General features: G+C 40.6%; 1 protein-coding gene across 1 annotated transcript in view; it reads right to left on the bottom strand.

Moving 5' to 3' along the window:
* Window positions 1-14795, bottom strand: part of LOC124620192 — a 429599-nt gene that overhangs the window by 194410 nt on the left and 220394 nt on the right. The window contains exons 15-16 of the mRNA XM_047146861.1: window positions 12730-12746; window positions 2279-2504 (exon numbers count right to left, since the gene is read on the bottom strand). Coding sequence (XP_047002817.1) covers window positions 2279-2504; window positions 12730-12746 — 243 coding nt within the window. The remainder of the gene's footprint in view (window positions 1-2278; window positions 2505-12729; window positions 12747-14795) is intronic.

Genomic DNA, 14795 nt, shown 5'->3' with positions numbered 1-14795 from the left:
TATGTCATTTCCTACTTCCATGGTAAATTTTATGTTGGTGTGGAGGCTGTTCAAAGGACAAAAGGACAAAAAACTACCATTTCTAGATGTGCTGGTCACAAGGGACGGCGAAAACCTGGGACATAGCGTGTACTGAAAAACAACACACATGGACAGATACTTGCACAAACTATCAAACCACCACCCAAACCAGAAAAGAGGCATGATTCATAAGCTCATAATGTGAGCAGGATGAATATGTGGGCCCCAGCACCTCAAACACAAAATGCAACATCTGAAAAGTATTCTGAGGAGCAATGGGTACTCTACAAATTATATTAGAAGTGTAACAGAGCAAAAGACTCGACGAAGTAAGAAATCAGGAAAAGAAGTGGTGGGTACGCCCTTTCTGCCATACATTCCTAGAGTGATGGACAGAACTGGCAGTATATTGCACAAACGTGGTGTAAAGATAATTTTCAAACCGACGAGGAAGATCAAAGAATGTCTTAGATTGGCAAAGGATAAAAGGAACCCACTTGCAATGTCGGGAATATACCTCTTACCATGCACATGTGGAAAAGTTTATGTCAGAATGACTGGATGATCAATCAACACCAGGATCAAAGAACATAAGCGAAATTGCTTATGGAGAAATTGGCCATGGCAGAGCACGCGCTGAGTGAGACCGAGCATTTAATAAAAATCACCAACGTGGAAGTTCTGGATGTAGAGAAGCACTATCAGACTTGCTAGTTTATAGAAGCTGTAGAAACACACAAACACAGGAACAGCTTCAACACGAAAGAGGAAAGCCTTAAGGTAAATGGATCCCGACTTCCTGTACTGCAGCGAATGAACATCGCAGGTAGCAAGAGGAGAACTGCACTGGAAATGACTGCGGAGAGGCCCTCGGACGTTGGAGCACCAGGTACATATAGTCTGCGGTCACGAGCTCGGCTCCAGTTCACTACCGGCAATGGAGGGTGAAGCTTTGACAATGCCAGCCACTCGTGTTGGCAAAACGTCACTAATATTATCAGATGAACAATGGCCAAAGAACCCAAGACACAAGCAAATAGGTAGTTTGTCAACAAGTGGCCACAAAAGCCTTAACAATTTTGTTTCACTATGGAACTTAAAACATTAAACTATAAAACTAGACAGATATGGTATTCATAAAGTAATGCAGTACTGAGGACTTAACAATCAGGAACACAGAACACTGTCCACCACACTAGCCCAGAATGCTAGGAAAATGACATGTAGTGTATTAAGGCAGAGTGATTTCAAAACATAGTGTTGTTACAATGACCATAGTGTGGGACGGAATGGAGGTCTACCCATTATTACAATGGCAAGATAGTACTGATGCCATAGGCTGCTGTTATTGGACATTACTTTACAGTTTGTTGAGTGGGGCCATTCATGGCCGGTGCTTTTATGGTGGACAGCAAAGTCACTAACTTAAACAATCAGATGATTTAATTTGTTGTACCTTTCAGCACTCCTGCCCAAAATTTTGCATCTCCCAAATTTTGGTGCCCTAGGCATCTGTCTATATCACCTATACTGTGAAGCTATCCCTCCTTTATCTGCATTAGCCTGCACCTGTAACTGGTCTAAACTACAGGCTTGATGGTTTAAACATTATTTTTGGTTTAAATGTATTACTCCCACTAATCCCAAATTTGTTGCAGGCTTTTAGGTATTCAGTTGGGTCTATTGTTATGTAACATAACTGATAACAGCCTTTAACACTGTCTGATTTTCTCTGACAGTTTCAATAAACAATCCATTTGCAAAGTACGCCAACTCATAATTCATTTCACAGGTTGATGTGTAATTCACCTGAGTATATTTAAATGGCTAAATTGCTACTTAACACACCAACAATCTGCTAGCCTTGTTGAGTCTTTTGATATCAAAGGATGGTTCAAATGGCTCTGAGCACTATGCGACTTAACTTCTGAGGTCAGCAGTCGCCTAGAACTTAGAACTAATTAAACCTAACTAACCTAAGGACATCACACACATCCATGCCCAAGGCAGGATTTGAACCTGCGACCGTAGCGGTTGCCCGGCTCCAGACTGTAGTGCCTAGAACTGCACAGCCACTCCGCCGGCTATCAAAGGATACCATGGTAAATAAATAAAAAAATATTGGTTAGGGAAGGGCATATTTGACACACACACACAAAACAAATGATAAAAAACAGATAAAAGCAATTTACAACTGACAGTACCCAATAAGTGGTCAAAATCAAGCTAAGAAGCTATTGTAATAGATGGTGGTCACCTTCACATGGGAAGACCACACCTATGGTGTGCCCAGCAAGACTCGCATACGAAACCCGCTCTGGAAAGAAATTGGCAGCTGGAACTTTTTTCGGCTTCCAAGCAAATAGTGGCTGCTCTGCTCCCTCACGTCCTACCTCCAGGCCTCCTTCTGCCAAGAGTTTCAGCCACATCCCTGCCCACTGGCCTATAGGGATGACATGTGAGTGCTCTTTCTCTTCCACAAGCTGGCGAGTTCCTGCAAACAGAGTGCCATGACATAAATCATGTGCAATCTGCACAAACATTCTTTCTTTCTCTACACAGATAAAAAGATGGGCAGAGGGTGAGGGGAAGGGTTAGGAGGGCCCATCAAATGATCTTAGATAAAATCTGATAAAACCTGCATGCAGAGTACTGTGCCAACGGTTAATTGAATGTCACTTCTGACACATTAGATGAACAAGATCATTATTTGCAAAAACCCTTAATCTTCTGTAACACTTTTTTTATCTTTTGATGTTTCAGAATACATTGTCCTATCAAAAGACCTATGCATTGTGCACAAAAATTAATTCATTTGCTGTTCTTAACATAAAGCAATCACCCCAATCCCCTTATTACTGTAGCCAGAAGGCTTTGAAATACTTTGTACTATTTCTCATTCTCCAGAGCATGGACAAGATAGTAGAGAATACTGTACTTCCCTCAAATAAAGTGACCTTACCTGACCATATACTATTAGCACTGATACCTTTTAATACTCTACCATTCTACATCTACATCTACATCTACATCCATACTCCGCGAGCCACCTGATGGTGTGTGGCGGAGGGTACCTTGAGTACCTCTATTGGTTTTCCAGTCTATTGCAGTCTCATATCGTTCATGGTATGCCTCTGTGTGGGCTCTAATCTCTCTGATTTTATCCTCATGGTCTCTTTGCGAGATATATGTAGGAGGGAGCAATATACTGCTTGACTCCTCGGTGGAGGTATGTTCTCGAAACTTCAACAAAAGCCCGTACCGAGCTACTGAGCATCTCTCTTGCAGAGTCTCCCACTGGAGTTTATCTATCATCTCCGTAACACTTTCGTGATTACTAAATGATCCTGTAATGAAGTGTGCTGCTCTCCATTGGATCTTCTGTATCTCTTCTATCAACCCTATCTGGTATGGATCCCACGCCGGTGAGCAGCATTCAAGCAGTGGACAAAAAAGTGTACTGTAACCTACTTCCTTTGTTTTCGGACCACATTTCCTTAGGATTCTTCCAACGAATCTCAGTCTGGTATCGCTTTACCAATGATTAATTGTATATGGTCATTCCATTTTAAATCATTCCTAATGCCTACTCCCAGATAATTTATGGAATTGACTGCTTCCAATTTCTGCTATGTTGTAGCTAAATGATAAAGGATCTTTCTTTCTATGTATTCGCAGCACATTACACTTGTCTACATTGAGATTAAATTGCCATTCCCTGCACCAAGCATCAATTTGTTGCAGATCCTCCTGCATTTCAGTACAATTTTCCATTGTTACAACCTCTCAATATACTACAGCATCATCCGCAAAAAGCCTCAGTCAACTTCCGATGTTATCCGCAAGGTCACTTATGTATATTGTGAGTAGTAATGGTCCTACTACACTCCCCTGTGGCACACCTGAAATCACTCTTACTTCAGAAGACTTCTCTCCATTGAGAATGACATGCTGCATTCTGTTATCTAGGAACTCTTCAATCCAATCACACAATTGGTCTGATTCTGGATGCCACTGCGAGATTTCCCCCACATTGTTCACACTTCTCATAACTCTGACTTACCTCTAATAAATTTCTGAAATATTTTCAAAGGATGATCAATGTTTACACTGTATTTATGGTGGATTCATTAGAGATGAATCACATGCTTTGGTTAGGTAAGAATGTGAGAGGATAGAGTCTTTTTCAAAGAAACTTTCCCAACAATCATATAACCTGATTTCAGAAATTGATGAAGAACCTTATCTGGAGAGCTAGACAGGGATTTGAACACAGTTCCTCCAGGATGTGAGTCTAGTGCTCTCTGTAAAGAGCATCATGCATTAGTGTGAAATGTAATGGCTTGTAGACTAAACACACAGCAGTCATTGTAAAGTTGATGTCCCAAGCCTAACAGCAAGACTCAGCAGTGGTCAAGCATGGGTCTGGTTTTCTGCTTATCAGTTTCATTCCGTTAAGCTGCCCAGAGATTGCAGGATCTCCTCACAAGCTGCTTTCCTACAGAAAGATGTGTATACTGATTGATGTCCTACTCTTTTCCTACAGAAAGATGTGTATACTGATTGATGTCCTACTCTTTTCCTACAGAAAGATGTGTATACTGATTGATGTCCTACTCTTGGTGAAGGCTAGTGGCTTGACACACTACATCACTGTCTTCAGTATCCAAGCCAATGTCAAATACAGTTCATTGTGCAGCCAGTGTAGATTTTTTTTACAAACATCTCTCACTTTGTAAAAACTAACCCACATAACAAACACTTCCAGCTCCCTTTACAACCCACAAAACTCACATCAAGCAACTGAAAAGATGTTATTCACTTTCCACTTGTTGTTCCATCAATATGGACATGTATCACAGCACAGCATTTGTTTTGTTGCACCTCAAACAATTTATTGGACACAACTGAGTAAAATTGAGACACCTTCCACCAGTAATGTAAGAGACCGTGGAAGTGGGTCAGTTTCAGCCAGCTCCATGAAGTAACGTCATGGGCTGCCTGCATGGCCGAGCACAGCAAAGGGACCAGAGTCAGAAAATCAGAGCTGCTGTGGTGTAGGTGACCTGACTGCTTCACTTCTGAGCCATGTTCCTATTATGGGTTATGTGATAGAAACCGATGCTTTAGCCAAACAAGGACAGGCCAAGCCCATATAAATACTAATTATTTTCAGACAGAGGTACTGAAATCTAGAAGCCACCAACTCTGTGGGTGGGATCTTCAACAGTCCATGAGTCATACAAGTCTACATGGATAGAGCAGCATCCACCTCTGGACTCTGTTGCTACCAGCTGTAGCTCTGATGCTTGTACTGAGTTCAATGCTGTGGACTTAGCACCCTCCAGCTTTGTGCCTACCTCAGTCACTGCCAGCCTCCTACCCTAGAAGTTTGCCATTCGAATCTGGGTCTGTGCAACTATTCAGCTGGGACCTACGTGCAAAACTCCTTCCTGTCAGCCTCTGCCCACACGAGCAGACACTGCTGGTGCCATGAGCCATCTCTTCCACTCTGCGCCAACAGCATGATTCTGTTCACCATGTCCTGTGCTGCCAGGCTGTCCTTAGTTTGCATTGCAAACCACTGCCTTCATCCATGCAGAATTGCTGCCATAATCACTCACTGGCCACGCAACGTCATCACTCACCCGTCACACAATGCTGCAAGCTGTCAGGCTGTCTGCTTAAGGCTGTACCTCCTCATAGGCCATGTACATCTTACATTCTGAGGCCGTTTACTTCTCCAAGTATTGTCATGATTGTTATAGTTCATGAATAATAAATGAATATCTTAGCAGTCATGTTTTCATGACAACATGTCAAAAGGCTACCAGGCATCCACTAACTGCTCCACTTTATTCCTACCACAGTAGAGGTCAATCATTCCTGGCCTCAATAGATGATGTCAGAAATGTCTCTCACTTCTGCATTTCAGTGACAGAGCAATCTCACCAACTGCCATCCCTGGAGAAGATTACAGGGTTGCAGTTTTGTTAATGTGCAGTATGGTCAGGGGAGATGTTTTCTTGTTTTTGACTGCAAAAGTCATGGAGATTCAGTGGGTTTTGTGCCAGGTGTTTAATTGTAATTATAAGTGCACTATGAGGAAAGTAAATTCAGACAATGTCCTGAGAACTGTAGAATATTTCTGTTAATTTAAGCTGTTTGGAACAGGAAATCCATTCATTTTTGAGCAAGGGGTATGGTTCAGGGTGTTAAAGTTTTGTGCAACTGATACAGGGTCAACCATATCGTCTTCAATACCACTGTGGGCTGCCCTGGATGAAACAAACAATCTTATAAGCAGAGTAACCGCAGCTGCTGAAGGTCGTGATGAATGAAACTTAGCAAAACATGGTTTTAATTGACCAAACTATCAGTTTCACAGCTTTGAGCTACATTTTCAGGTGCAACTTACATACTTAAGAATAAGAAATATAATTATAAACTGTACTGGAATTTTGTGCTAATATATAAAGACTATTTGAAGACTTATTGTCACAAACATTATTACGTTAATCTGTTGTAGTAAACCTAACATTCCTAGTCAAGGCATTGCCATTTAGAGAATATTGTCAGTATTTAATAAAATTGAGGAATGAAGGCTACTTGGGAAGGTAGCCATATAATGTCCTCTGCTAATGTTTCTGGGTAGATCAAACTGATATTCTGGCCATTCATTGCATGTGGAAGTATCTATCAGGAAAAGAAATGGAACTGAAGGCTAAATCCAATTTTGAAGATATAGCTCAAACATAGTTAATGGTGGAAACAGTGCAAGGCCGTGGGTACAAAGTAGAATAAACGAGGCAAGCCGCTTTCTTACCACCTCATACCAGACACAGAAGATGCAGGTTGCAAGAGCAGGCTTGGCCTTCTCTGTCCACCAGGAAAAACTTACTGCCCATGTAAATAACAACTGTAATGTGGACACTGTGTAGCAATATTATGGCACTTTAAATATAACACATCAGGTGTTTAGTGTGTCAAATACAATGACTGCTCCAAAATATATAGAGAAAACTTGTAGATCCTTCAGTAAAAGGTTCGAGGAACATCTTAATTTAAAACAATTCATTTCTGCAGTAACCTTGCACATATGGAAAGGGGGATATAGTGCAACAGTCTTACTGAAAATCTTGCGATTCTCCACAGATAAGAAAAAGGCTAGTTTTTGAATCTAGTGGAGGAAGTGGAAATTTTTAGATTTAAATCGGTAGCATAGAGAACACACTGAATAGTCAGTTGGACTTGAAACTTCACAATATTTTGGTAAACACTGATTGCTTGTGCAATTAACTGTATTGTAAGGGAGTGACCCAGTGCTCTTAGTCATGAGTATAGTGTAACACAGCATCCACACGATAGTTATTTATGTGAGCAGTCAGTGTTTCCTGGTGGACAGTGAAGGCAGGGTCTACTCTTGCAAGCTGCACCTTCAATGTCTGGTTTGAGACGGTAAGAAAGGCTTGGTTCAAATGGCTCTGAGCACTATGGGACTTAACATCTGTGGTCAGTAGTCCCCTAGAACTTAGAACTACTTAAACCTAACTAACCTAAGGACAACACACACATCCATGCCCGAGGCAGGATTCGAACCTGCGACCGTAGGAGTCGCGCGGTTCCGGACTGAGCGCCTAGAACCGCTAGACCACCGCAGCCAGCACGGTAAGAAAGTGACCTGCCTAGTTTATTCTATTTTGAACCTATGACTTTGCACTATTTCCACCATTAACTACATCTGAGCTATATCTTCAAAACTGGTTTTAGCATTCAGGACCATTTCTTTTCCTTGTCGACACTTGCGCATGCATTAATGGCCAATATATTGTTTCAATCTTCCTGGAAACATTGTTAGAGGATGTTACATGGATCATCTTCCCAAATAGCCTTTGTTTGCCTAGTTTTTTTTAAGTATTGACAGTTTTCTCTGAATGGCAATACCTTGACTAAGAATACTAGGTTCACCTATGATGGATTAATGCAATAATGTTGGTGAGTATAAGTCTTCCAATAATCTTTATGTAACAGCACTGATTTGCAATACAGTCTATAATTATCTTTCAATTCTTAAATAAGTATTTTGTGCCTGAAGATGTGGCTGAAAGCTGTGAAACCAGTAGCGCTGTTAATTCAAACTGAGTATTATTGGCTGTCTGTGGTGTTAGGATTCATTATGACCTGGATGAAACATTGCAAATTTTAGCAGCTAACCACTGTGCCACCTGGCTCCCCATAAATGCCACAGAGGACTCTCTGTAAAACCTAATCAAGATTCCATCCAGACTTGGTATCTTATTTGTTTTCAACCCTTTCATCCACTTCTCTATGCCAGAGATACCTATTACTTTGTCATCTATATGAGGGCCTCCATGACAGTCAAACAATGGTATGTTTGCATGATCCTCCTGCAAGAATGATTTCTTAAACATGTAACTCAAAGCTTCAGCTTTCCTTTTACTGTTTTCTATTGCCACACCAGACTGGCCAATTAGTGACTCAGTAGAAATCTTTAGCCCACACAGTGATTCAACATAGGACCAGAATTTTCTTGAGTTCTCAGCAAGAAAGTTGTTGTATGTTTCACATACCAATCTTTTTTATAGGTGAATGAATTTCTACTAACTCCTGATTGATGACATTTGCATATATGCTTTTTTTTTAGCAATGAGTGCCACAGTCTTTGTATCCTCAGCATTTCCTGAATTTTGTTATTAAACCATTGTGGGTACTTTTTGTCTTTAATCCACATCCTCTACACATCCTTCCCCATTCCACTACTCATAATCAGTTTAAACTTTGTCCATATTTCCTCTGTGTCCACCATAGTGGAACTAAATGTTCCATTCATTGTCTAATCAGGATGATAACAACTACTTATCTGCTCTTTCTTGCAAAAATATTCTCCTAGCCTTGTTCATGGGTTTATTAACTTTAGTAATCATTGCTATGACAACATCATGATTACTAATTCCTGTCTCTATACTGACACTGTTGATAGGGTCAGGCCTGTTTGTAGCCACAGTGTTTAAAATATAATCTTTGTATGTGGCTTGTCAAACTGCCTTCTCGAGGCAGTTTGCGTAACATTTATTCAAAACTGCTTCACAAGACCATCTGTCCTTGCCACCTGTAATGAATCCATAAATGTCATAGTCTACAATCAGTAGGTTAAAGTTACCTCCAATTTGTGTGACTTAGGTACTTTTGTACTCCTGAGCATAGTGAGCATAGACTTTCTTTTAGTGATTCTACAACTGCCAGAGCAGAATTGGGTGCCCAGTAAAAAATCCAATAATTTGAGTTCACCTAGGCCTGTTACTCACTTTCAGACAGCTTCACAATTAACATAAATTTCTACCTTGATAGACATAATATTTTTATTTACTGCAATAAAGACTCCCCCTCCCCCCTGTGGTGTCTTTTCAATATCCATTGCATTCTTTACTAAATATTTAGGAGCTTTCTGCATTGGGGTTAAGCCAGCTCTTGAGTGCAACAACTTCCCCAAAGGGTAGGATTCTCAGGAACTTTGTTATGGATACCTGGATAATTTAATGTTTAAATGTTGATGGTCAGAAGTGTGCTTACTTTATACATGGTCTGATTTAATTCTCTGCATATTTACTGGTGAACATTCATCAGATACCTTGCACAACTACCTTGTCTAAATAACCCTCATGTGCTCTCTGCTCTGCTTCTTTTGTGTGGTGCATCCCTGACATATCAACAAGAATTCTATAATTCTCCACTACATAACACAGGTTCATAAATCTGCAGCCAAGACCATCAGAGAATCAATGGAGACTCTGGTTGAGATGTCTCACTTGTCTCCACACCGAATGACCCTGATCAACTCTGGGTACAATGCTATAAATGTGAGCTATGCCTGTACCCCACAAGTGAGCAAGCAGCCTTGACCACTTCCACCAGCTGCCCATACAGCCCAAGAATGGCCCCAGAACCCAAGAGACTAACATTATTGGTGCTGACATGAGCTGCAACTTGCAGACAACTGCATCCTACACCCTCAGTAGCAGGCAAGACCTCTGCCACATATTGGATCAGGTTTCCTGGCAGACACACTGAGTGCACATTGGACTTCCTTCCAGCCCTGGACACTATTCTCCTTATCGGCTCCATATCATACCTAGCATTGGAGTTCCTGATTACTAACTAACCCCTATCCCCTTGTGCCTACTCAGACCTTGTTGAAGGAGAGGCTGTCTGTTGACTCACAGGATAAATGGGCAGCAGAAGAGCTCACGGGTGAAACAAGTGACACCTGAGGTGACACAATGTGATGCACTGGATCCTCCGCCGCCACAATGTCCTGAGTCAGTGGCCTCCAGAAAACTGACTGCAGTCAAAAGCATCTTTAGCTGTCTGTGAACTGCATCCAGCTCCTACTGCATCCTCATACAGCATGCACACACCCTAGCAGTACCTCTATTAGTAACTTAAGAATGAAATTATAGAAACACACAGAAAAAGCTAAATATATAATTTGCTACTTTCCTAGTGTACAACAAACAGAGTCTGGTGTCTTACTGAGCTATATCAATGTTTGCTGGCCATTCAAAAGAAGTAACAGTGGCAGTACACAGAGTGCAAATCTACACATTACAGTTTCTAAAACACAGCATTACAGCTCTTAAACACAAAACATTTAGGAATTTAAGAATTAAGCTATTAAAGCACACAGAAAAGATAAGTATGTAACTTGCTACTCTTCTGGCAATGGAGCTTGATGTATTACTGAGCTGTTTTCAAGCATCACTAGCTATTCAAAACAGGCAAAACTAAAAAAACTATACATGGGTTTAGAGAAACACAAGTATATCCACCATAACTTTGCTGCTTTATTTGTGATTTTTATGAATGGACTATGTTTTGTTTACAAAAAAATTACTGTTTATGTTTATTTTTGTCATTTTTGTTTTTTGCATGCAGAGAGAAATTTCGCACTGATTAAATACTAGACCCTATTACTTATTTGACTGCAGTAACTTGAAAGACATTTAGCAAAGTTTCTTACCAGTAAAAAGGCACTGGAATAACATAATAATTTCACAGGAAAATTATTACAGCAGGTTTAACAGTTTCTGTATATCCATCTGCACATACACAGACACAAGCAGACATTTGTAAAGGCAAAGAGTTTGGCAAACGAAAGCACTGGCATGTTGATAGACACACAAACAAACACAAACATACACACAAACTTCAAGCTTTCGCAACCCACGGTTGCTTCATCAGGAAAGAGGGAAAGAGGGAGAAAGACGAAAGGATGTGGGTTTTAAGGGAGAGGGTAAGGAATCATTCCAATCCCGGGAACAGAAAGACTTACCTTAGGGGGAAAAAAGGACAGGTATACACACACACACACACACACACACACACACACACACACACACACACACACACACACATATCCATCCGCACATATACAGGCACTGTATATGTATGGATGGATGTGTGTGTGTGAGAGAGAGTGTATACCTGTCTTTTTTTCCCCCTAAGGTAAGTCTTTCCACTCCTGGGATTGGAATGACTCCTTACCCTCTCCCTTAAAACCCACATCCTTTCGTCTTTCCCTCTCCTTCCCTGTTTCCTGATGAAGCAACTGTGGGTTGTGAAAGCTTGAATTTTGTGTGTGTGTTTGTGTTTGTTTGTGTCTCTATCAACATACCAACACTTTTGTTTGGTAACTTACATCATCTTTGTTTTTAGATATATTTTTCCCACGTGAAGTGTCTCAAAGCTTTGTGCTGTTTCTGGTCCTTTATTTATGTCACAATAGTAAAAACATACAACACAAAACTTCCTTGGAGATAAAAACTGTTTGCCATACCAGGGTTCAAACCTGGAACCTGTGCGTTTCACGAGCAATTTCTCTACTGGTTGGGCTACCCAAGAATGACTCATGAGCTATCCCTTCAACTTTACTTCTGCCAGTGCCTTGTATCCTATCTTACAAAGATCACTGAAGTTCTCCCGCATAGTTTTCAGGACTAGCACTTCTGAAAGAAAGGATACTGTGGAGACATGCCTTAGCCACAGCCTGGGGAATGTTCCCAGAATGAATTTTTCCCTCTGGAATGGAGTGTTCACTGATGCTGACAGATTTCAACAGTTAGTGAATTAATGCTACAAGAGAATTTGTAAGATCAATAAAGAAATATTGAATGCAAACAGTTTTCAGTTCTGAACACAAATCAAAGGAAAATTATTGCTGTTGTCAATGCTTTGTTTTATGCCTATAATGCAGTAGTCACTGTTTCTTTATAAGTTTGTTCTGAACTTGAGCCACAAAATATTTACTTTCTCCTGTCTGGACTTAAATGTTTCAAGTCTCCTTGAGATGTAACACATCTAAATTACTCAACATGTCACTCTTTCTACTGGATTTAGTTGCCCCTTGTACTTTGGCGATCATTGATGCTACAATTGGTCACTGATGGCAGTTTTCATATGGATGTCCTCAGATGCTAGGTCTATTTGCTTGAATTCTTTAAAAATGTTAATTATTTCAATCGATTGTTGAATAGTTAAGGTCTCCTTCAAATTCTGTAGTTAACAGGGGAGAAAATGTACTAATGAGCTGTCATTAAGTTTTGAGTTATTTCTAGGGGGCTAGTTTGGCAACACATAAACAGACCAAATTCTAAATTTATGCAGTCCCTTGATACTGAATCTTCCCCAAACAATGTCACGTGTGCCTTCTGTTTCTATCTCTGTTAATTTGAGTTTATTTTCTACTGTAATGGATACACCCACCTCCATTTCCAATTAGCCTATTCTTTCAATACACAGATTCGCCCCAAAAAATCTCAGTGCTACGAATTTCAGGTTTTTGCCATCTTTTTGTGACTAGCATTTTGTGGGTTCCAGTGCTTCTTGAGAGCACTTCAAACTCTGGCACTCTTTTGCAGATTGTCTGACAGTTAATCATAAGGATTTTAATAGTCTCATCTGTGGAAGGGGAGGGGGGACTTTTTGGATTTTACAGTAATTGTTAATTGTTCAGAGTTTCCTACACCATCATTACCTAGATTGGATGGAGAGTGACCTAAGCTAAAAAACCTTTGTGTGCACCCCAGTACCTGTGTAGCAGAGTCTGATGTGTAATGGAACTCTGAGCCATTTAGGTGGAGCCTACAGTTCTCAATCCAGGGAACAATTTTAGGAACTCACAACCTAGTTAGTCCCAGGATTTTCTCTGGTTCAAGACTTTCCTCAAAACCAGAGAGCCATAATCAGTCACTGCAGTTCTGTGAGCAAGGCTGGTCTTCTAAAGCTTCTCCGGCAATCACTTCAAGATCCAGATCAACATAATACATGATGCCTCCTGGCATACACATTGAGTGTGCAAGAGGATCTTTTCCATTCCTTGCTGTTATTCCCATAATGGTTACCATCATTCACTGTATGTTTGAAGTGATGGTGATTAACAAAGCCCTACCTGTTTGCATTTGCTTCCCCACCACACAGGACACAGCAGGCTTCCCAACTGTTAAACTGTGTCATGCTGGTTCAGTTTCTGTTTCAGTGGGAGACAGTGTCTAAGGATGTAGCTGACTTGCTTCCTCACAATTCAAATGGAAAAGATAAGCAGCTTCTCTGCTTTCAATGCTTGTTAATTGTTGTTGTGCAGCTCTCCATGCTACTATATCCTGTGGGAGCCTCTTTGTCTCCATGTAACTACTGCAACCTACAACCTTCTTAAGCTGCTTACTCTATTCATCTCTTGGTCTCCCTACACGATATTTGCCCCCCACACTTTCCTCTAGTACTAAATTGGTGATCCCTTGATACCTTAGAATGTGTCCTACCAACTGATCCTTCCCTCTAGTCAGGTTGTACCATAAATTTCTCTTCTCCCCAGTTCTATTCAGTACCTCCTCATTAGTTAAGCAATCTATCCAACTAATCTTCATCATTCTTCTGTAGCACCACATTTCAAATGCTTCTATTCTCTTCCTGTCTAAACTGCTTCATTTCCATACATGGCTACACTCCAAACAAATACTTTCAGAAAGGGCTTCCTGACACTTAAATCTATACTTGATGTTAGCAAATTTCTCTTCTTCAGAGATGCTTTTCTTGCCATTGCCAGTCTGCATTTTACATCCTCCCTACTTCAACCATCATCAATTATTTTGCTTCCCAAACAGCAAAACTCATCTACTACTTTAAGTAGTTCCATTGCCTCAGCATCACCTGATTTAATTCGGCTACATTGTTTTACTTTTGTTGATGTTCATCTTATATCCTTTCATGACACTGTCCATTCCATTCCACTGCTCTTCCAAGTCCTTGCTATCTCTGACAGAATTACAGTGTCTTGTCCCTCAGCTTTAATTCCTACTCCAAATTTTTCTTTTGTTTTCTTTACTACTTGCTCAATATATAGACTGAATAACATCAGGGATAGGCTACAAATTTGTCTCACTCCCTTCCCAACCACTGCTTCCCTTTTGTGCCCATCAACTCTTATAACTGCCATCTGGTTTCTGTGCAAATTGTAAATAGCCTTTCACTTCCTGTATTTTACCCCTGCCACCTTCAGAATTTGAAAGAGAGTATTCCAGTCAGCACTGTCAAATGCTTACTCTATGTCTAGAAATGCTATAAATGTAGGTTTGCTGTTCCTTAACCCATATTTGATTAGAAGTAGTAGAGTCGGTATTGCCTTGCATGATCCTACATTTCTCTGGAATCCAAACTGATATTCCCTAAGGTTGTCTTCTTCCTGTTTTTCCATTCTTCTG

The sequence above is a fragment of the Schistocerca americana genome, chromosome 6, assembly GCF_021461395.2.
Source record: "Schistocerca americana isolate TAMUIC-IGC-003095 chromosome 6, iqSchAmer2.1, whole genome shotgun sequence".
NCBI classification, from domain to species: domain Eukaryota; kingdom Metazoa; phylum Arthropoda; class Insecta; order Orthoptera; family Acrididae; genus Schistocerca; species Schistocerca americana.
This window is presented reverse-complemented; position numbering and strand designations above follow the sequence as displayed.